Genomic DNA, 21,886 nt, shown 5'->3' with positions numbered 1-21,886 from the left:
GTTGCTTCGTCCTTACGCCATGCCTTGGAGCTCTGTTTCCTAAGTCAGGGGAGCAAGTAGGCCTCTTTTCCTGCACCCCGCATCGTCCCTCCCCAGATTCCTGGGGATCCCAGTGGAAGTAGAAGGGCCTTTTTCCTTTGAGCAGAGGTCCTTGGACAAGGTTCGTTGAAATCTGAAGTTTTCCTCCATTATCCTAGCCTAAAAAGTAGCTAAAACAAGCCTCTTATTCATTCTGTCCCAGTGCCTTGACTTCATCCCTTCTTGTTGCCATAGGTATTTATCAGATGGCTTCCAAAGCCTAGGATTGGCACACTAGGCAGATCAGCTTCTTACTGTGTGGCTGGAAGGAGAGAGACTGTTCATCAGTGAGCCCTGACTGGCCTAACCCTAGCTACTTGCAGATGTGGCACCCAGGTACAGGGAACAACTGCCAAGTCTGATGCCCTCATAGCGAGCTTCTGGAGGATGGAACTTGATTTCTCCACCCTATCAGTGTCTTAACCATAAACATGCTGGACAAACATGCCACAGACATGCTGGACATAGGAAAACTTGAGCTGTGCTGAGTGTCTGGTCTTGCATTTCTTTTTTGGGAGGGGAGGGGGAGCGGGGAAGAGGGGGAGTCCTAAGACTTGAACTCCGGGCCTGGGCACTGAGCTTCTTTAGCTCAAAGTTAGCACTTGAGCCACAGCGCCACTTCCGGCCTTTTCTATGGTACAGAGGAATGGAACCCAGCGCTTCATGCATGCTAGGCAAGCACTCTATCACTAAGCCACATTCCTAGCCCTAGTATTGCATAGCTAAGCCAGTGTATTTGATCTTTCTTCAAGACATCTTGAGGTGCACTGGAAGCTACTATAAGAGAAATAACTTGTTCAGAACTGAGAACTATTACTATGGGGACTCAGGCAGAATTTGTGTGGCAGTCCTGGTGAGCCAGACTCGTCATCGCTACCATTAAGCATTGGGACACATGGTGCCATCTGACAGCTAGTGACTGAAGCCAGTCTGGGAAGTATGGGAGGGATTTGAACTCAATGAACCCCTATTGTCCTGATGGTATGCTACAGGTAGACATTTGCTTCCAGGCTTGTGCCAGGAGGCTGTAGCCAGTGCCCTCAGAAGTCACTCCTGCTCCAGAGACTCAGTACCTGCAGACCTGCACTCAGCCCAGCCTTGCTTCTTCCCAGTAGCCTCTCCTAGCATCCTTGTGTGTGATGCCCGCACCACAGCAGCCTCTCCTTTCTGTGGGTACTTTAGTAACCTGCATCCCTTAAAGGCATGTCCATACTGCCCATGCCATCTCTGCTCACTGCCACCTACCCTTGCAGTGCCTGAGGGCAGTTCCAGCCTTCCCGGGCAAAAGGACTATTTAGTCAGCGTTGGATGGACCTCACTAGCTGTGGGTCTGGCCATACTAGAGCCTGACCCTTGAGATGATCCAAGGGAAACATATGTCACAGTTCCCACCATTCCCATCTCTCCACTCAGCCTGTGGATCACCAAGGGAGCGTGGCTGCCAGGGCTAGGTATATTGGAACAGGCCCGGAAGCAATGGGGACTATAGATGTGTTTTGGGGTTGTTTTGTTTTTTTGCCATTCCTGGGTTTTGAACTCAGGACCTGCACACTGTCCCTGAGCCTCTTTTGCTCAAGGCTAGCACTCTTACCACTTGAGCCACAGCACCACTTCCGGCTTTTTCTGCTTATGTGGAACTGAGGAGTAGAACCCAGGACTTTATGCATTCTAGGCAAGCACTCTACTACAGAGCCACCCTCCTAGCCCTTGTTTGTGTTTTTAATCAGTCATAGAGGGCTTGAACTCTGGGCCTGGGCACTGTCCCCTCAGCTCTTCAGCTCAAGGTGAGCCCTCTACTGCGTGATCCACAGTACCACTTCCAGTTTTCTGGTGGTTAAATAGATAAGAGTCTCATGAACTTTCCTTGCCTGGGCTGGCTCTGAACCACAATCCTCAGACCTCAGCCTCCTGAGTAGCTAGGATTACAGGCGTGAGCCACCAACGCTCAGCTCCTTGTTTGTTTTCTTTTTGAGATAGGGTCTTATTTTGTATCAGATTGGACTCCCAACTCACCATCTTCTTGCTTTCATCTTCCCGAGTACTGAGATTACAGTAGTGCACCACGATGCCTAGCTTGTGCTTTCCTGTGCCCATCCAGAATTACCTAGGCAAGAACATAAAAGAGGGCAGGGTCCAAGTGAAGGCTGGCTTTTCTTGGGGGGTTTCTTTCTGCCTTGGTGTATTGTCCACCTAATGAACAAATCTACATATAGAAAGATTTCCTCAGGGCAGCAGCCCTGACCTTGGTGGAGTAGGGATTGGGAAGGAGGGACTGTCCACAGTAACATGTCAATCAAAGAATGATCAGTAGTGAAATAAAAGGAATAGAAACCTCGAGGCAGTGGGGAAAGGGTAAGGGAGTTGGGTACACAGAGTCTACCAAGTAGAGTTGATGGAAAGGACTCCTACTAGCCAGAATGAATCTAGGTGGGAGGGGGGGCGATGGGAGGGAGACCCGGCCCACCAGTGAGGGCTTGGGCAGTAGGAAGTGAATTGCTCAGAGATGAGCTGTCATCGTGGGTGGCCCAAACATAGGGACACCCCCCCCCTTGCAAACACAGCTGGATGGCATCTGCCTGGGACCGCTCAAAGCATGGGGTAAGAGGCCCTGGGATGAACATGTATGCTTAAACATGACACACATCCTCTCCTCCTTGGCTTCCCTCTCCAGGGAAGGAGGGCCTGGGTCGGGGGGGAGGGGGGCAGTGGGGAGGCATCTATGACTTAGATCCAGCCCAGTGGGACCCTTGATCTTTCCAAGATAGCCTAGGGTCTTCCTCATTTGTTGGGAGCTGCTCTTTCCCATCAAGGGCATTGGGGTGGGGCACAGGAGGTCCGCTAGACAGAAGGATGTCTGATTCACGGGAGTGGCCTTAAGTCGGGACCCATGGCCTGCGGGCTTGTCTGGGCACCCCCCCTTACAGGCTTAGGGGGGTGGCTGAGTCATCTCCAGCTGTAGCCTCCTCCTTATCATGGCTTTGCCACCTCTTTGGTCCTCAGGAACCTAGCCACATTGACTTAAAGCAGCTGTGACCTTCAACATCTGTCAAGAGCCTGAGTCAGGGGCTGCGTGCAGCAGGGCAAGCGGGGAGAGGTTCCCAGAAGTCATAAGAAGGGGACCCTTGGCTCTTAAATGCATCATATTTGTTGAGGAGGGGGTGGGCGGCAACCTCTCCAGGAGGTGGGTGAGGGCGGGCTGAGCCCCAGCCTGCTGCTCCACCTCTTGGGCTCAGGGACTTTCTGTGCCGGCAGTAGGCGGGACTACAGCTTGCAGCGGGGCGGCTGGCAGAGGCAGCGGCGGCCGGAGAGCGGGAGGGCAGCGGCGGTGCAGGCAAGACTGGAATTTCGGGGTGCAGTGGGGGCAACTGGGCCTGGCTCAGACCAGCCGAAGCCCCAGGGGCAGGGGAGGTGCGGGGGCAGAGATCCTGGCTGATCTTTTCTATCACCCAGGATGAGGCTGCAGCTTCTGATGGCTGTGCTCTGCGCCGGGATCCTGACAGAGGTGCCCCGAGTTTGGGCCCAGCCCAGGGAGAGAGGTGGGCATGGCTAAGGAATGAACCTATCTGGGGGTACTGCACCTTGTCATCCTGTGTCACCTCTGGCTCAAACTCAGCTTTCAGCCTTCTCACCCCACCTGCCTATTCCTTCTAAGTTATTCACTAACTTCCACCTCTGCCCCAGATTCTCCTACTCTGCACTGGGTTTCCCCAAATACTTCCTATCATATCCCACTGGGGCTATGGCCCCCACAGACACATCTTTATCTCCTGCTCCAAGTCACTCCTGGCCAGGCCCCTGAGGCTGACAGTCCCACATCCATTCAGATGACCTACTCTCCACCCTACCCTTAGTTCCAGGGGACTCCCCAGTACTTGGAGGGAGTTGGGGGTTGGGGGTTGTCTTAGAAAAGGTCCTGATCTCCCCTCCTGGCTTCAGTGACCTGCACGCGCCTTTATGCTGCCGACATCGTGTTCTTACTTGACGGTTCTTCATCCATTGGCCGCAATAACTTCCGTGAAGTCCGGGGCTTCCTGGAGGGGCTCATGCTGCCTTTCTCTGGGGCAGCCAGTGCCCAGGGCGTACGCTTTGCTACAGTGCAGTACAGTGATGATCCACAGTGAGTAATTGGCCCTGGGGTGGAGGTGGGGGGCAAGATTGTAGTCCCCATCAACACCCCTTCTCTAGACAAGGGCAGACAGCCCAGAAATCCTCAGGATCTATCTTTCCCAAGTCAGCCTTTGGAAAGCCCAGGAGCACCCTCCTCCACCCCATCCCCCGCCCCCCCAAGCAGCCAGGTCCTTAACTGGAGACAGAGGATTCACGTGGAAGAATGCTTATGCCATGCATGAAATAACCTCAGCACAAAGCAGCTGTGTTTTCTGATCTGAATGGAGGTGGGGAGCTCAGGTGTCATCCCAGATGCCCCCCAGAAGCCCTAGATGCCTAGTATCTGTTGGACTCTATATTCTAGCACCCTGACCACTCAACCTCCCCTCTGTACACCAGGAATGGGGGCTTCCAGTCTGACCAATATCTCCCTTCCTACAACTGGGCCCTTCCTCTTGTCATTATTCAACTAGGCATCCTGTCTTTCTAGGTTAAAAACACCAAAGGGCTCTAGGCCTGCCCAAGCCCAGCTACAGGTGGTAAACAGAGGTACATCTAGAGAATCTGTTAAACTTAGAGGTTCAGTGGTAGGGGACAGGAGTTCAAAAATATTCTGAAGGGTCATTACGCTGAGAGGCCTTGTGTGTGTGTGTGTGTGTGTGTGTGTGTGTGTGTGTGTGTGCGCGCGCGCACATGCATGTGTGTTGTTATTGATGGTGGTAGCATCATGGGACTTGAACCCACAGCTCCACTTCTGGTTTTCTGGTAGTTAAATGGAGATGAGTCTCACAGACTTTCCTGCCTAGGCTGGCTTTGAACTGTGATCCTCTGATCTCAGCCTCCTGAGGAACTAATATGATAGGCACGAGCCCACCAGCACCTGTCTTCCGAGACCTTTTAAAGGCCAGAGCTGGAAGAAGTCATAACTCGTTGCCTGTTTCTCCTCCTTTCCCCTTGCTATTCACCAGGACAGAATTTGGCCTAGATGCTCTTAGTTCGGGGAGCGATGCAATCCGTGCCATCCGGGAGCTCAGCTACAAGGGGGGCAACACCCGCACAGGGGCTGCACTTCTCCACGTAGCTGACCATGTCTTCTTGCCCCATCTGGACCGGCCTGGCATTCCCAAGGTTATTCCCAAACTACCCTATCTCACCCTGGTGACCCCTCATGAAGTATTCAAAGCAGCCCTAACTTGATCTCCTATACTATCCCAGGTCTGCATCCTGATCACCGATGGAAAGTCCCAGGACTTGGTGGACACAGCTGCCCAGAAGCTCAAGGGGCAGGGGGTCAAGCTATTTGCTGTGGGTAAGCACTGAGCTAGAGTGAAAGGTCAGCCAGAGTAGGTAGCGTCCATTCAGAGGACATGGGACCAATTGGATCTTACTGATCCCATACAGGAATCAAGAATGCGGACCCTGAGGAGCTCAAGCGGGTGGCTTCGCAGCCCACCAGCGATTTCTTTTTCTTTGTCAATGACTTCAGCATTTTGAGAACACTCTTACCTCTCATTTCCCGGAGAGTGTGTACGACGGCTGGTGGCGTGCCTGTGACCCTGCCTCGTGAGTTCCCTCCCTGCCCACACTGCTGCGTGTGCCCTGCTTCTTTTCCTTCTTATAATCCCAGCGTGGGAATGCTGAAGCCATTCCGCAGTGCTCCTGACCTTTGATCCTTCCTTGCCCCGCCCTTGACAGCTGATGACTCCACCTCTGGCCCCCGAGATCTGGTGCTGTCTGAGCCAACCAGTCAGTCCTTGAGAGTACAGTGGACAGCCGCTAGTGGCCCAGTGACAGGCTACAAAATTGAGTATACTCCTCTGACTGGGTTGGGCCAGCCACTGCCAAGCGAGAGGCGGGAGGTAAAGGGATGGTACCATCAGGAGGGACAGATGATGGGTGGCTGGGAACTTGGAAGGAACAAGATAAGGTGACCCCTGATCCCTGGACAGGTGAATGTCCCAGCTGGTGAGACCAGCACGCAACTACAAGGTCTCCGGCCACTGACCGAGTATCAGGTGACGGTGTCTGCCCTCTATGCTAACAGCATCGGGGAGGCCGTGAGAGGGACGGCTCGCACCAGTAAGCGATTCTCCCATCCTCTGAACCCCATTTCCCTAACCATCCAGCCCCATAACCATCCAGTCCCATAACCCACGCCTGACTCTCCTAATCCTCGGTGGGACTTTCCTCCAGCTGCCACAGAAGGCCTAGAGTTGGCCATCCAGAATACCACAGCCCACAGCCTCCTGGTAGCTTGGCGGAGAGTGCCAGGTGCCACTGGCTACCGTGTGACATGGCGGGACCTGGGAGGTAAGTGCGAAGTACGGGCTGAACAGAGACCCTTATGACTCAGACAAGATGGCAGTAGAGTCCCTGAGCGCTCTCGTAATCCCGAATGTAGGTGGGCCAACCCTGCGGCAGGAACTGGGCCCTGGGCATGGGTCAACATTGCTGCGTGATCTGAGGCCTGGTACAGACTATGAGGTGACTGTGAGTCCCTTCTTTGGCCATAGGATGGGACCTGCCACTTCCGTGACTGCTCGCACGGGTAAGAGAAGGCTGGGTGTTTTCTTCTCCAGGCTGGGGTGATTGGGCAGAGCAGGGTTGAGGTCACTGACGTCCTTTGTACTCTGGGACAGACTCTTCTGTGGAGCAGATCCTACGTCCCACCATTTTGGGCCCCACATCCATCCTGCTTTCCTGGAACTTGGTGCCCGAGGCCCGTGGCTACCGGCTGGAGTGGCGTCGTGAGAGCGGTCAGTGCAGATGAAGGGGATGGGTGGGCATGAATCAAGCCTTTGGCGGCTTTGGCTAGCCCTGTCTGACCCTGCCATCTTGTAGGCTTAGAGCCACCACAGAAGGTAATGCTGCCTTCTGATGTGACCCGTTACCAGCTGGATGGACTACAGCCAGGCACTGAGTACCGCCTCACGCTCTACACTCTGTTGGAGGGTCGAGAAGTGGCCACGCCTGCAGCCGTGGTCCCCACTGGTGAGAACTGGGTGGGTCTGGCTAAGGGATTGAGGAAAAGATGGAGGTTCCAGGCTGCCTCTCCATGCTGGGCCATCCTCTCTGACAGGGCCAGAGCAGCCTGTAAGTGTCGTGATGGATTTACAAGCAGTTGAACTGCCCGGACAACGGGTACGAGTGACCTGGAACCCCGTCCCCGGTGCCTCTGAATACCGCATCACTGTGCGAGGCACTCAGGGTAAGATGGAGCCTGCTAGGGAAATCCACATGCACTAAAGTTCCAGCCCACAGGGTATAATTGCGCCACCATCTCCTTCCATTCCTTCTACTGGGTCCCTTTAGCCTTCTAGTCTCTTGTGTACCTCCTATGAGGCCCTAGACATAGAAATATTTCAGGGTATAGCTGGGTGCCAGTGGCTCACGCCTGTCATCCTAGCTACTCAGGAGGCTGAGATCTGAGGATCATGGTTCAAAGCCTGCCCAGGCAGGAAAGTCCATGAGACTCTTATCTCCAATAAACCACTAGAAAACTGAAAGTTTTCTACCTCTTGAGCCACAGCACTTGCCTTGAGGTGAAGAGCTAAGGTCAGCACCCAAGCCCAGAGTTCAAGCCCCACAACCGACAAAAAAAAAAAAAAAGAAATATTTCAGGGTCTGTCTACCCTCTCCCCTACCCTAATACCTCTCTTCATCTACCTCTGTCTATACTGCCTGCCATCCATCCATCCATCTTTGTCCATAGTTTTCACCTTCCCTTTTTTACAACCACTAGCTCCCTGACCTGCAACACTAGTTACAACTATAACTTCTCATGTCTTTGTGTGTGTGTGTGTGTGCGTGTGCGTGTGCGTGTGCGTGTGTGTGTGTGTGTGTGTGTGTGTGTGTGTGTGTGTGTGTGTGTGTGTGTGTGTGTGTGTGCTGGTCCTGGGGCTTGAACTCAGTGCCTGGGTGATGTCCCTAAACTTTTTTTTTCTTTTGCCAGTCCTGGGGCTTGAACTCTGGGCTTAGGCACTGTCTCTGAGTTTCTTTGCTAGCGTTCTAGTGCTTGAGCCACAGTGCCACTTGCCACTTCTGGCTTCTTCTGAGTTTATTGGAGCTAAGAGTCTCACAGACATGTTCCTGCCTGGGCTGGCAGATCCTCAGATCTTAGCCTCCTGAGTAGCTAGGATTATAGATATGAGCCGCCGGCACCTGCCAGATCCTTAAACTTCTTTTTGCACAAGGCCAGTGCTCTACCACTTTGAGCCACAGCGCCATTTCCCATTTCCTGGTGATTCATTAGCAATAAGAATCTCACATACGTTTCTGGGCTGGCTTTGAGCTGCGATCCTCAGATCTTAGCCTCCCAAGTAGCTAAGATGACTGGCATGAGCCACCAGTGCCAGATGCCATGAACTTTCTTATCCTACCTCCCTACCCATCACTAACTGCTACCATCCCATATTCCCAGCCTCTGCCTGCCAACCTTGTCTTCTGTCTTAGGGGTTGAACGGACACTGGTGCTTCCTGGGAGTCAGACAGCCTTTGACTTAGACGATGTTCGACCTGGCCTTACCTACACCGTGCGTGTGTCTGCTCGTGTGGGTACCCGGGAGGGAGGTGCCAGTGTCCTCACGATCCGCCGAGGTGAGGACTATATTGCTGGGGCCGGGGAGGGGGGGAGGAGGGGGGGAGAAGATTGTCTGACTTATAACTACCCAGGTCTTGACCTCTGACTCCTATCTTTAACCCTTAGAGCCAGAACCCCCACTTGCTGTCCCAGGACTACGGGTTGTAGCCTCAGATGCCACGAGAATAAGGGTCACCTGGGGGCCTGTTCCTGGAGCCAGTGGATTTCGGATCAGCTGGAGGACAGGCAGTGGTTAGTGTGGGGTGTGTGGGGAATCGCTAAAGGGGAAATGATCAGAGTATGGGGGGGACTGAGGAGACAGGCAGAACGAGATGAATGTGTCTTTCTGATCACAGGTCCAGAGTCCAGCCGGACTGTGCCTCCAGATTCTAGTGCTGCAGACATCCTGGAGCTGCAGCCTGGAACCTCCTACCAGGTGTCCGTGTCTGCACTTCGAGGAAGAGAAGAGGGCCCTCCTGCGGTTATCGTGGCTCAAACTGGTCAGCTCCTGCCCCAGGCCCTTAGTTTTCTGCCATCGATTTCCCTTCCAACTCCCAAGCTTTCCCTCTCAGCCTCCCAGTTCTCCCCAGAATCCCACTCTCCTCCCCCTTACATACCAATGCCTCCTCCCTGAGAGCCTCTGCTTCCTTCCTCCTCATCCATAAACTTCCCCTTCTTCAGATTCTTATCTCTCTCTCCCTAAGACCTCCAGTGTCTCTGCCCTTGAATTCCCACACACAGTTTTTATACCCTTACCACCTGTGTGTGTGTGTGTGTGTGTGTGTGTGTGTGTGTGTGTGTGTGTGTGTGTGTGTGTGTGTGTGTGTGTGTGTGTGTGTGTGTGTGTGTGTGTGTGTGTGTGTGTGTGTGTGTGTGTGTGTGTGTATGTTAGTACTAGGCTTGAAACTCAGGGCCTGGATGCTGTCCTTTAGTGTTTTCTTTTTTCTTTTTTTGTCAGTCATGGGGCTTGAACTCTGGGCCTGGGCGCTGTCCCTCAGCTCTTCAGATCAAGGCTAGCGCTCTACCACTTGAGCTACAGTACCACTTCCTGTTTTCTGGGGGTTTATTGGAGATAGGAGTCTCATGGTCTTTCCTGCCCAGGTTGGCTTCGAACCAAGATCCTCAGATCTCAGCCTCCTGAGTAGCTAGGATTACAGGTGTGAGCCCCCAGTGCCCAACTCCTTTAGTGTTTTCATTCAAGGCTGGTGTTCTACACTTGAGCTACATTCCACTTCCTGCATTTTAGTGGTTAATTGGAGATAAGAGTCTCACTGAGTTTTCTGCTTAGACTGACTGAACTGTGATCCTCAGATCCATCTTCCTGAGTAATTAGGATTGCAAGCATAAGCCACTGTCACTTGGCTCACTTAAAACATTTTTGGGTAGGAGTGGCTATTAGGAGTGTGGCTTAGTGGTAGAGTGCTTGCTTAGTATGCATGAAGCCCTAGGTTCAATTCCTCAGTACCACATAAAAAGAAAAAGCCAGAAATGGTGCTTTGGCTCAAGTGGTAGAGTGCTAGCCTTGAACAAAAGAAGCTCAGGGACAGTGCCCAGGCCCTGAGTTCAAGCCCCAGGACTGGCAAAAAAATTATTTTGGAGTGGGTGTAAACTAGATCTTCTTGGACTTATACATTCTCTTCCTAAGAATGTTTTCATTAGATTCCTCCTCCTTTGTCAGACCTTACACATCTGCCAGCTCAGATTGCTCTCAAAATTCCTCCAGTCAGAACCTCACTTATTCTCCATCTGACCTACTTACTACCTCTTCTTAGCTTCTTCCATCAGATCCCTGCCTCTTGTTAGGTTCCAAAGCCCGCCCTTATCAGGTGGCTCTTGCTACCTTCCTCCTTCCCGCCCCCCCAATCAGCTTCCTCCATCAGATTTCCCATTGCTTCTGTCCATAGATGCACTGGGCCCAGTGAGGACAGTCCATGTTACTCAGACTGGCAGCTCATCGATTGCCATTGCCTGGACCAGGGTTCCTGGTGCCACAGGATACAGAGTTTCCTGGCGCTCAGGCCAAGGTAGGAAACTGGAATTTGGGAGGATTATGAGAAGCAGGTCTAAGTAGGATTGAGGCTAGTCTTTCTTTCTTTCTTTCTTTCTTTCTTTCTTTCTTTCTTTCTTTCTTTCTTTCTTTCTTTCTTTTCTTTCCTTCCTTCCTTCCTTCCTTCCTTCCTTCTTTCTCCTTCCTTCTTTCTCCTTCCTTCCTTCCTTCCTTCCTTCTTTCTTTTGTTGGGCATGGGGCTTGAACTCAGGGCCTGGGTGCTATCCCTGAGCTTTTCTGCTCAAGGCTAGCATTCTATCACTTTGAGCCACAGTGCTACTTCCGGTTTCCTAGTGGTTCATTGGAGATAAGAATCTCACAAGGCTGGGAATGTGGCTCAGTGGTAGAGTGCTTACCAGCATGCATAAAGCCTTGGGTTCAATTCCTCAGTATCATATACACAGAAATAGCTGGAAGTGATGCTGGGGCTCGAGTGGTAGAGTGCTAGTCTTGATCAAAAGAAGCTCAGGGACAGTGCAAAAAAAAAAAAAAGTCTCACAGACTTTTGTGCCCAGGCTGTCTTCCTACTGTAATCCTCAGATCTCAGCCTCCTGAATAGCTAGGATTGCAGATGTGAGCCACCAATGCCTGGCTAGAGTTACTTTTTTCTTTTTCTTTTTTGACTTGTTCTGGTTTTGGACTTGAACTCAGGGCCTGGATGCTGTCCCTGATCCTCTTTGTGCTCAAGGCTCGTGTTCTATCACTTGAACCACAGTTCCACTTCTGGGTTTTGAGTGGTTTAGAGAATTAGAGATAAGAGTATCATGGGGACTTTTCAGTCCCGGCTGGCTTTGAACCATGATCCTCAGATGTCAGTCTCCTGAGTAGTTAGGATTACAGGTATGAGCCACCAGCGCCCAGCTAGAGCTTTATGAAGGGTGTTAGAGTTTGGCTAGTCCTGAAACTCCTTTCCATCCTTGTTCCCAGAACCAGAGAAATCTCAGTTGGTTTCTGGGGAGGCCACAGAAGCTCAGCTGGATGGGCTGGAGCCAGATACTGAGTACTCAGTCCACGTGAGGGCCCATGTGGCTGGCATAGATGGAGCCCCTGCCTCTGTGGTTGTGAGGACCAGTGAGTAGACCCCCCCTTATACTAGCCACACCTGATTGGCTAACCAACCCTGTTGTGTATTCCCAACTGCTCCAGCTACTCCATTTGCAGTGACCCACCCTGTCCACGTTGAACCAGCAACACACTGATTCCATGTCCACCTACGCTCAGTTCTTGATGGTTCCTCATCACCGAACCCCCTTCCCTTTGGGGGCTTCCTATACTGCCCCTCTATTGTAACCTTACCTCACCCTCCGATTCACCCTGCATGGACCAAGCCTGGCGCTGTCACATACCTGAGAGGTCCTGATCCCTTCTTGTGCCTCTGTCCCTAGCCCCCGAGCCTGTGGGCAGTGTGTCAAGACTACAGATACTCAATGCTTCCAGCGATGTTCTGCGAGTCACCTGGGTAGGGGTCACTGGTGCCACAGCTTATAGATTGGCTTGGGGCCGGAGCGAAGGTATGACTCCATGGGTCCTACGGTACCTCGTCCTGCCTGGCCAGGATGGCCTCACCTGCTTAGCTATCCCATCCCATCCCTGATGGATGTTACTCTTTGCCGGCCTGGCCAGGTGGTCCCACGAGACAACAGATACTCCCGGGAAACACCGAGTCTGCGGAGATCCGCGGTCTGGAAGGTGGAGTCAGCTATTCCGTGCGCGTGACCGCGCTTGTGGGAGACCGCGAGGGCGCACCTGTCTCCATTGTGGTCACCACACGTAGGTGGGGCCTGGGCTGGAGCGAGCCGTGGATTGGAGCTTGGATACTCGAGGGGGCGGGACTGATGGAAGAGGGAGCCAATGGAGGCGGAGGGGTGGGGGGGTCTGAGGAAGTACGCGTGGGGGATTGGTGCAGAGGTGGGTGGGGGCGGAGTCTCCTTGATTCCCACGTGCTCTGGCTCTCCCTAGCGCCCGAGGCCCCCACACCCCTGGCGGCGACGCTGCAGGTTGTGCGGCGCGGGGAACACTCGCTGAGCCTGCGCTGGGAGCGGGTTCCTGGAGCGCACGGCTACCATCTGCGTTGGCGAACGGAGGGTGAGAGGTGCCCCCCAATAGGAGGTTAGGGTTCTATGGGGGTATTATGGACCCAGTCATCCAAGTGGGATGACTTGTCTGTGTGATCCCCGACAGTAGGTAGAATTCATCAAAGAGGTGGATGGGATCAATGGTGTCATTAAGGGTCAAATGGATCTATCAGCTGGCAATCAGTGAGGTGATTGGGGTCATCAGTAAGGTTGTAAGGTCAATGAGGTGGGTGAAGCCATTAGTACTGGGAGGTATCGTTTCCTCTCCATCCACCCTGGCATACTCACGTTCCTACTCTCCTTCCTCCCCTAGGTGGCCAGGAACAATCCAGGGTCCTGGGACCTGAGTTCAGCAGCTATGACCTGGATGGGCTGGAGCCAGCGACATTGTACCATGTGCAGCTGAGCGTCCTGGGACCCACTGGAGAAGGGCCCCCCAGGGAAGTGACCGCACACACTGGTGAGCTGAGAGAGCCCGCCTCACTCCTGTATGCTTTTACTCCCACTGACCATCCACCCTGATTTCTTGGATCTTAGATCAGAGTGACTTTTTTGTGTGTGTGGCAGACCTGGGGCTTATACAGAGCATGGATACTGTCTGTGAGCTTCTTTTGCTCAAGGCAAGTACTGTATCACTTGAGCCACAGCTCCACTTCCAGCTGGTTTGGGTAGTTTATTGGAGATCAGAGTATCACAAGCTGGGCACTGGTGGCTCACGCCTGTCATCCTAGCTACTCAGGAGGCTGAGATCTGAGGATGGCAGTTCAAAGCCAGCCCAGGCAGGAAAGTCCATGAGACTCTTATCTCCAGTAAACCACTAGAAAACCAGAAGTGGTGGTTGGCTCAAGTGGTAGAGTGCTTGCCTTTAGCTGAAGAGCTGAGGGACAGCACCCAGGCCCAAAGTTCAAGCCCCATGACCGACCAAAAAAAAAAAAAAAAGAGTATCACAGACTTTCCTGACCAGTCTGGCTTCGAACTATGATCCTCAGATCTCAGCCTCCTGAGTAGCTAGGATGACAGGCTTGAGCCACTCTCGAATTGACTTCTGTAGCCTCCTAGTGGCTGTGATCCTGGAGTGATCCCAGCATGACTTCCCCTGACATTTTGCTAAAAATGAATCTGCTTGGGTCTTTCTCCTCTTGTTCCTGATCTTTTCCCTCTCTCTCTCTCTCTCTCTCTCTCTCTCTCTCTCTCTCTCTCTCTCTCTCTCTCTCTCTCTCTCTCTCTCTCTCTTTCTGTATGTATATACACATATATACCCGGGTATTTGAACTCAGGACCTCTTGCTCTTATTTTTTTTTTTACTCAAGGCTAGAACTTTACTATTTGAGCCACGCCTCTAGTTCTGGCTTTTTGCTGGTTACGTGGCGATCAAACATCTTACAGATTTTCTTTCTGTCTGGGTTGGCTTTGATGCATGATTCTGAGATCTCAGCTTGGATTAGAGGTGTGAGCCACCAGCCCCTGGCCCATCTCTGATTTTTTTTTTCAAATTCTTTATTGTGATTAAGTGATTATGTAATCTCCCAAATTTCACGGAATTGTGGGATAGTGACGCTTAGTTAAAGTCACAAACATATTCTAACATTCATGGGGCAAATTGTCTATCAGGGTCTATAACATTTATGAGTTCCCCTGCTGTGGGTCCGCAGCGTCGGGCTCGCCTCCGGCTTCTCCTCTGTGCCATGACCCACAAATGCCAGTCCTTCCTCCTGCCTCTGCCGAAGAAAGCCCAGCACAGACGGGGCCCGAAGCCGGCAGACGCCTCCTCCTCTCCCAGCTTGCCCAAGGGAGAAAAAGAACAGCAAGAAGCAATTGAACATATCGATGAAGTACAAAATGAAATAGACTTAATGAACAAGCCAGTGAAGAGATTTTGAAAGTAGAACAGAAATATAATAAACTCCGCCAACCGTTTTGTTCAGAAGAGGTCAGAATTGATTGCCCAAATCCCAAATTTTTGGGTCACAACATTTGTCAACCATCCACAAGTGTCTGCACTGCTGGGGGGAGGAGGATGAAGAGGCCCTGCATCACCTGACCAGAGTTGAAGTGACAGAATTTGAAGATATAAAATCAGGTTACAGAATAGATTTTTATTTTGATGAAAATCCTTACTTTAAAAATAAAGTTCTCTCCAAAGAATTTCATCTGAATGAGAGCGGTGATCCATCTTCAAAGTCCACTGAAATCAAATGGAAGTCTGGAAAGCATTTGACAAAGCGCTTCAATCAATCGCAGAATAAAGCCAGCAGGAAGCGGCAGCATGAGGAACAGAGAGCTTCTTCACTTGGTTCGCTGACCACTCAGACGCTGGTGCAGACGAGTTGGGAGAGGTCATCAAAGACGACATCTGGCCAAACCCATTGCAGTACTACCTGGTTCCTGACATGGATGATGAGGAGGGAGAAGGGGAAGAGGATGATGATGATGATGAAGAGGAGGAAGGATTGGAAGATATTGATGAAGAAGGGGATGAGGACGAAGGGGAAGAAGGAGAGGAGGATGAAGGAGAAGATGACTAATAGAAAACACTGATGGATTCCAACTTTTTTTTTTCTTCTTAATTTTCTCCAGTCCCTGGGAGCAAGTTGCAGTCTTCTCCCCCTTTGTGCTCAGTTGCCCTGTTCTTGAGGTCTCTTTTCTCAAAACACCATGGTTCTCAACTTATTCAGGGGGGAATACCTTGCTCAGAATATAACGGGAAAAGAATCTCCACACACCTCTGTTCTAAATTCATTTTTTTTTTTTTTTGTCGGTCGTGGGGCTTGAACTCTGGGCCTGGGCGCTGTCCCTCAGCTCTTCAGCTCAAGGCGAGTGCTCTACCACTTGAGCTACAGTGCCACTTCCGGTTTTCTGGTGGTTTATTGGAGATAGGACTCTCACGGTCTTTCCTGCCCGGGCTGGCTTTGAACCACGATCCTCAGATCTCAGCCTCCTGAGTAGCTAGGATTACAGGTGTGAGCCACCAGCGCCTGGCTACTTCTGGCTTTTTTCTTTTTTCTTATGTGGTGCTGAGGAATCGAACCCAGGGCCTCGAGCATGCAAGGCAAGCGCTCTACCACTGAGCCACCTTCCCAGCCCCTTAAATTCATTTTTATCCCTTTCTGTCTCAACAAAAACTGTACAGAATCAACACCACCACCGCCGCCACCTGCTCTGTGGGAAACAAGAAAAGCCTCCAGTTGCTCTGCTCTGCTGGAGGCACCAGGCCCTGTGTAGTAGTGCATAGATTCTAGCTTTTCTCCTCCTTTCCCTGTATATTGGGCTCAGAGATTACACTGTGTCTATGTGAATACAGACAGTTAGCATCAACAACATGTATCTGTCTTTCTCTTGTTAAAAAAGAAAAAAAACTTAAAAAAATGGGGTTCTAGAAGGTCAGCAAAGGGTGGGTTTGAGATGTTTGGGTGGGTTAAGTGGGCATTTTGACAACATGGCTTCTCCTTTGGCATGTGTAATTGTGATGTTTAACGGACATCCTTGCAGTTTAAGATGACACTTTTAAAATAAAATTCTCCTAATGATGACTTGAGCCCTGGCGCTACAGGAGAATGCGCACACCCTGTAGGATCTTACTTGGAATTGACATTCTCTGTTGTAATTTTGTTCATTTATTTTTAAATTTTCTTTTGTTTTCACTGGAAAGGAAAGATGATGCTGAGTTTTAAACGTTAAAAGTATACAAGTTGCTTTGTTACAATAAAACTAAATATGTACACAAAAAATTTATGAGTTCTATGAGCTTTGCAGTACAGTTATTTCTTCCACATTGGGTGATATGTACTTTGCTTTTGTTTTGCATAGCATCAGCTGTTCCCTCTTTCCCACTCGTTCCCTCCCTCCCATCGCTGCCATTGAGTTGCTTAGTTCATTTTGATCAATGTCCAGTGCAGCTGATGGGTTCCACTGTTGTATGTTTTTCCCTGATTACCTCTAGTTCTGTGTCATCCTCCTGGTTTCCCTCTGGTGTGCACATATATACCATATATGTGATCAGCAGCATGGGGTTATTTAGTAGTGATTCGACCAGATGAGTGGAAGTCCTTTGTTTCTTAAGTCTTGTTAATTTTGTCGTATCACCTTACATTTTGGATTTAATATCCACTTATCAGGGAGACCATATGCCATTTGTCTTTTTGCTCTTGGCTTATCTCGCTCAACATGATTTCTTCTAGCTCCATCCATTTCTCTGCAAATGCATTATTTTGTCATTTCTGATGGCTGCATAATATTCCATGTGTATAGATACCACAATTTTTGGATCCATTCATCTGTGGTGGGACATCTGGGTTGTTTCCATATCCTGGCTATTGTGAACAGTGCTGCAATAAATATGGAGGTGCATGTGTCCTTGTAGACTGGTTCCTGTTGTTCAGTATAGATGCCTAGAAGTGGTATGACTGGGTCATAAGGAAGGTCAATATTTAGCTTTCTGAGGACCCTCCAGACTGCTTTCCAAAGTGGTTGTATAAGTGTGCATTCCCACCAGCCCATCTCTGATTTTTTTTAAACGTTTCTTTCAGAGTCTCCTCGTGCTCCAAGCACTGAACTCCACGTGGTAGATACTTCCATCAACTCAGTGACCCTCGCATGGACCCCAGTGCCTGGAGCATTGGGCTATATCCTATCCTGGCGGCCACTCGCAAGCACCAGCCAGAGTGAGGGACAGGCTGTGGTTGGAAGGGGCTCCCTGGAAGACCTCCTTCAGGACCATGCAGGATCTGTTTAACTAAGTTCTCCTCTTTACAAGTACCCGGAGATTCACAGACACTTCCAGGGACCTATAGCTCCCAGCGGGTGACAGGCCTGGAACCTGGTGTCTCCTATGTCTTCTCTCTGATACCTGTCCAGAGGGGTGGACAGGGTCCTGAGGCCTCGGTCACACAGAACCCAGGTATGCAGGAAAACAGTGGGAGAGGTCAAAGAGGGCTGCTGGACTAGTCTACCACATCAGTGACTCGACACCTTCCCACAGCATGTCCTGGAGGTCTAGTGGACGTGGTGTTTCTACTGCACACCACTCGAGACAATGCTCATCGAGCAGAGGCCGTGAAGCGGGGTCTGGAGCGGCTGGTGTCTGCACTTGGGCCTCTCGGGCCACACGCTGCCCAGGTTTGGCCCCGAGGCATCCAAAACCCTAATCTCTCCCTGCCTCTCTGCACCCCAAGCTCCACACCAGCCACCATCTCTCTGTCCTAATATAGTTTCGGGGTTTCTTCCAGCTCCCAAGCTTCAGATCATCTCATTGCTGGTGGATTCCCATCCTACCACTGTTGCTGACCCCCTAAGAAGCCCTCCCCGCACTACCCCTGTCTGCTCTGTCATGCTCTCCAGGCTTTACGTCTCTCCTCACTCCAGGTTGGCTTGCTGTCCTATAGCCATCGGCCCTCCCCGCTGTTCCCATTGAATAGTTCCCATGATCTTGGCACCATCTTGCAGAAGATCTGGGACATTCCCTATTTGGACCCAAGTGGAAACAACTTGGGTGAGGCCTGCGGTTGGCATGGATTCCAGGGGCTTTCCTGTCAGAAAAACTCTTATATCCCGTGGCTCTGATGTGACTTTCCTCTCAGGCGCGGCGCTGATCATGGCTCACAAGTATCTCCTGGCACCCGATGCTCCAGGGCGCCGTCAGCAAGTACCCGGGGTGATGGTTCTGGTGGTGGACGAACCATTGAGAGGTGACATATTCAGCCCAATCCAAGAGGCTCAGGCTGCTGGTGAGGAATAGAGGAAGCCGGGGATGGAACCTGGGAATAGGAATAGCCCTGGTGGGATTGTCATGACAAGATGCTTGGATTCCCTCCTTAGGGTTCAGGGTGATCATCTTGGGTTTGGCGGGAGCTGATCAGGAGCAGCTGCGTCGCTTGGTGTCAGGCGTGGACCCTGTCCAGCACTTCTTGGCGGTGGATGACGGTCCAAGCCTAGGCCAGGCAGTCAGTGATTTGGCAGGAGTGCTGTGTCAGACAGCCATGACAACTCAGGTTTGGATGAGGCCTCTGGGCATGGCAGGGAGGAGACCTAGGGATTTAAAGAGAACTGCTTGGCTTCAAAGAGCACCTGTGTCCACAGCCACCTCCAGAGCCTTGCTCCGTGCATTGCCCAAAGGTAAGTGTCGAGGGTAGAGTGGGAAGATGAATGCCGCACCTGAGCTAGCCACTGGGAGCCTCATCTGACATGTTCCCCCGACCCCCCCACCCACCCAGGGCCAAAAGGGGGAGCCTGGAGTAACGGTGAGTGGCCTTGTGGGCACAAAACTAGGTTGGGTGTTGATGGGACGGGGTGGGGTGGGGTGGGGTGATTGTCAGCACAAGGCTTGCTGATGATCTTTCTTAGGGCCGGAATGGACAAGCTGGGCCTCCTGGACCTCCTGGCCTCCCGGTAAGTGCCTCCCCACACCCAACCTTACCCTGACTGGCTTACTGCCTCTTTATCCTGATCTCCTCTTTCAGGGAAGGACTGGTCCCCCAGGCCCCCCCGGTCCTACCATCCAAAAAGGCGAGAGGGTGAGTAAGGCCTTTGTGCTTCACTTAGGGGACAGCTTGTAGGAAAAAAAGCCCAGGCACTGGTGACACTGCCTGTCATCCTAGCTATATATTCAGGAGGCTGAGATCAGAGGACCGCAGTTCAAAGCCATTCTGGGCAGGAAAGTCTGTGAGGCTCTTCTCTCCAATGAACCACCAGAAAACCGGAAGGGGTGTTGTAGCTCAAGTGGTAGAGCACTAGCCTTGAGTGAAAGAGCTCAGGGACAGTTCCCAGGCCCTGAGTTCAAGCCCCATGACTGACAAAATAAGCAAACAAACAAAAACAGAGAAACAGGATCATCCTAGAAATCTGAATGGAGACTTGTAGGGAAAGCTGTCAAGTAGAAGGGCTGTAGGGGGGGACTTGAAGATCCCTTAGTGTTTTAGCCTCTGCTTATCACTGCTTTGTGCCTGGGATTGGGTTTCATTCAATTCAGATAGACGGCTTTTGTACCCTACTTCTCCATCCCTGACAACACTGGAAGCGTATGGGATGAGAACCCCAGTTAATGGGGTAGAGATCTGCTAGCTAATCTTTGAATTCTTTGTCTCTTTAGGGTTTCCCTGGAGCAGATGGACCTCCAGGCAGCCCTGGTCTCCCTGGGACTCCCGGCATAAAGGTGTGCCAGCCTTGTCCTTACTGATGGGGCAATTGCTGGAGATGGTAGAGGTGACTTTGACCTGTTCTGACCATCGGTTCCATTTACAGGGCTCCCCAGGGTGGCCTGGTCCTCCTGGGGAACCGGTAAGTGCCTTCCCTTCTTTGCCAGTACCTTCCCCAGGGTTCTTTTTATAAGGATGGGGAGCCAAAGTAGGTGGAGTCCATGGAGACCACCCTTGAACCTAAGCATTATCCTCTATTCTGTTCTGTTCTCAGGGAGACCGAGGACCCCGAGGCCCTAAGGGGGAACCGGTAAGTGAAGAGAAAAGGGGGAGGGGCCTCCAGAGAGTACAGGGTTGCACCTAGACCTATGTAAGGCCTGTGGCATGATAAGGAATAGCTGGGAGCCAGGTGCCCATGGCTCACATCTGTCATCCTAGCTACTCAGGAGGCTGAGATCGGAGGATCACGGTTCACAGCCAGCCCCAGCAGGAAAGTCTGTGAGACTCTTATCTCCAGTAAACCACCAGGAAACCAGAAATGGCACTGTGGCTCAAGTGGTAGAGCGCTAGCCTTGAGCTGAAGAGCTGAGTGACAGCGCCCAGGCCCAGAGTTCAAGACTCATGACCAACAACAACAACGACAAAAATTGCATCAAAGGGCATCTATGGGTACTTTTTTTTGCCAGTCCTAGGGTTTGAACTCAGGCCCTGGGCGCTGTCCCTGAGCTGCTTCTGCTCAAGGCTAGCACTCTACCACTTGAACCACAGCACCACTTCTGGCTTTTTCTGTATATGTCGTACTAAGGAATCAAACCCAGGGCTTCATGCATGCTAGGCAAGCACTCTACCACTAAGCCACCTTCCCAACCTCTGGGGACTTTTATCTACCTTGAATTCTGCCCAACACTCTCTGCCTTTTTAGGGAGAGCCTGGGAAAATCGTCACGGGTGATGGGCCAGGGATTCCTGGCAAAAAAGGAGAACCGGGACCTTCGGTAAGTTTCAGGGCCTGAGTCATGATGCGAGATGGGGTCGGGGGAATGAGTTGTGTGGGCTGTGTCTTTATGTTTTGTCTCCTCCATCAGGGGCCCCCTGGACCTCGTGGCCCTTTGGGAGACCCAGGACCTCGTGGTCCCCCAGGGCTTCCTGGAACAGCTATGAAGGTGACAGCATGACCCCATTTGGTCTTAGGAGCTCCATGTGATTCAGGGCCCCGGTGACCCCCTTGGAACCCACATAACACATTGATTGCTCTGACCTTTTGATTCCTACCCATGCTATTGACGCCCCTGTTTTCCCATGGTTCTTTGAGTCCACCCTCCTACATCCGGGTATCTTGGGAAAGGAGGTATAGTGGAATCACAGGATCATGATCTGTCTTCCAGGGTGACAAAGGTGATCGTGGCGAACGGGTGAGTGAGGGATAAGTATGCTGAGGGTGGGCTGGAGTCTGACTCCCCCAGCCTGCCCCTGACCTGATGTTCTTTCCCAGGGACCCCCTGGACCAGCAGTTGGTGGAACTGCAGATGGGGAACCTGGGCTGCCAGTAAGAGGGCCTTGAGCTAGGGAACCCACTGAGGGGTGTGGGTATTCTGGGGTGGGTTGGGTGCTGGGCTTTATATTTCTTGACTCACTTCCTCCTAGGGCCTGCCCGGAAGTCCTGGACCCCAAGGCCCAGTTGGAGAGAAAGGAGAGAAGGTAGGGAAATGGATCTCTCTTTGCCCAGGTTTGGGGTTGGGAGGCTGGGTGCCAGGGACCTCCCTGAGACTTCATACCATGTGTTGCTCCTTTAGGGTGACTGTGAGGATGGAGCCCCAGGAGTCCCAGGACAACCCGGAACTCCGGGTGAGCCGGTGAGTTTTAAGGAGATC

The 21,886-nt window shown here is 51.8% G+C and overlaps 1 protein-coding gene and 1 pseudogene across 1 annotated transcript in view; both read left to right on the top strand.

Moving 5' to 3' along the window:
• Window positions 1–3,529: 3,529 nt before the first annotated feature.
• The window catches only part of Col7a1 (collagen type VII alpha 1 chain), a 47,323-nt gene continuing 28,966 nt past the window's right edge, over window positions 3,530–21,886 (top strand). The window contains exons 1-40 of the mRNA XM_070017714.1: window positions 3,530–3,614; window positions 4,015–4,195; window positions 5,154–5,313; window positions 5,401–5,494; window positions 5,587–5,748; window positions 5,881–6,044; window positions 6,135–6,264; window positions 6,379–6,495; window positions 6,587–6,733; window positions 6,825–6,941; window positions 7,027–7,176; window positions 7,265–7,393; window positions 8,638–8,781; window positions 8,891–9,016; window positions 9,121–9,264; window positions 10,669–10,788; window positions 11,739–11,882; window positions 12,197–12,322; window positions 12,435–12,581; window positions 12,771–12,896; window positions 13,200–13,346; window positions 17,413–17,547; window positions 17,640–17,783; window positions 17,865–18,001; window positions 18,248–18,374; window positions 18,463–18,609; window positions 18,701–18,873; window positions 18,962–18,997; window positions 19,096–19,122; window positions 19,226–19,270; window positions 19,342–19,395; window positions 19,971–20,033; window positions 20,123–20,158; window positions 20,291–20,326; window positions 20,939–21,010; window positions 21,101–21,178; window positions 21,401–21,427; window positions 21,508–21,561; window positions 21,660–21,713; window positions 21,809–21,868. Of these exons, the coding sequence (XP_069873815.1) occupies window positions 3,530–3,614; window positions 4,015–4,195; window positions 5,154–5,313; window positions 5,401–5,494; window positions 5,587–5,748; window positions 5,881–6,044; window positions 6,135–6,264; window positions 6,379–6,495; window positions 6,587–6,733; window positions 6,825–6,941; window positions 7,027–7,176; window positions 7,265–7,393; window positions 8,638–8,781; window positions 8,891–9,016; window positions 9,121–9,264; window positions 10,669–10,788; window positions 11,739–11,882; window positions 12,197–12,322; window positions 12,435–12,581; window positions 12,771–12,896; window positions 13,200–13,346; window positions 17,413–17,547; window positions 17,640–17,783; window positions 17,865–18,001; window positions 18,248–18,374; window positions 18,463–18,609; window positions 18,701–18,873; window positions 18,962–18,997; window positions 19,096–19,122; window positions 19,226–19,270; window positions 19,342–19,395; window positions 19,971–20,033; window positions 20,123–20,158; window positions 20,291–20,326; window positions 20,939–21,010; window positions 21,101–21,178; window positions 21,401–21,427; window positions 21,508–21,561; window positions 21,660–21,713; window positions 21,809–21,868 (4,365 nt within the window). The remainder of the gene's footprint in view (window positions 3,615–4,014; window positions 4,196–5,153; window positions 5,314–5,400; window positions 5,495–5,586; window positions 5,749–5,880; window positions 6,045–6,134; window positions 6,265–6,378; window positions 6,496–6,586; window positions 6,734–6,824; window positions 6,942–7,026; window positions 7,177–7,264; window positions 7,394–8,637; window positions 8,782–8,890; window positions 9,017–9,120; window positions 9,265–10,668; window positions 10,789–11,738; window positions 11,883–12,196; window positions 12,323–12,434; window positions 12,582–12,770; window positions 12,897–13,199; window positions 13,347–17,412; window positions 17,548–17,639; window positions 17,784–17,864; window positions 18,002–18,247; window positions 18,375–18,462; window positions 18,610–18,700; window positions 18,874–18,961; window positions 18,998–19,095; window positions 19,123–19,225; window positions 19,271–19,341; window positions 19,396–19,970; window positions 20,034–20,122; window positions 20,159–20,290; window positions 20,327–20,938; window positions 21,011–21,100; window positions 21,179–21,400; window positions 21,428–21,507; window positions 21,562–21,659; window positions 21,714–21,808; window positions 21,869–21,886) is intronic.
• Window positions 14,572–15,622, top strand: LOC138824050 (protein SET-like; annotated as a pseudogene).

The sequence above is a fragment of the Dipodomys merriami genome, unplaced genomic scaffold, assembly GCF_024711535.1.
Source record: "Dipodomys merriami isolate MVZ:Mamm:240054 unplaced genomic scaffold, mDipMer1.0.p SCAF_125, whole genome shotgun sequence".
Classification (NCBI taxonomy): domain Eukaryota; kingdom Metazoa; phylum Chordata; class Mammalia; order Rodentia; family Heteromyidae; genus Dipodomys; species Dipodomys merriami.
This window is presented reverse-complemented; position numbering and strand designations above follow the sequence as displayed.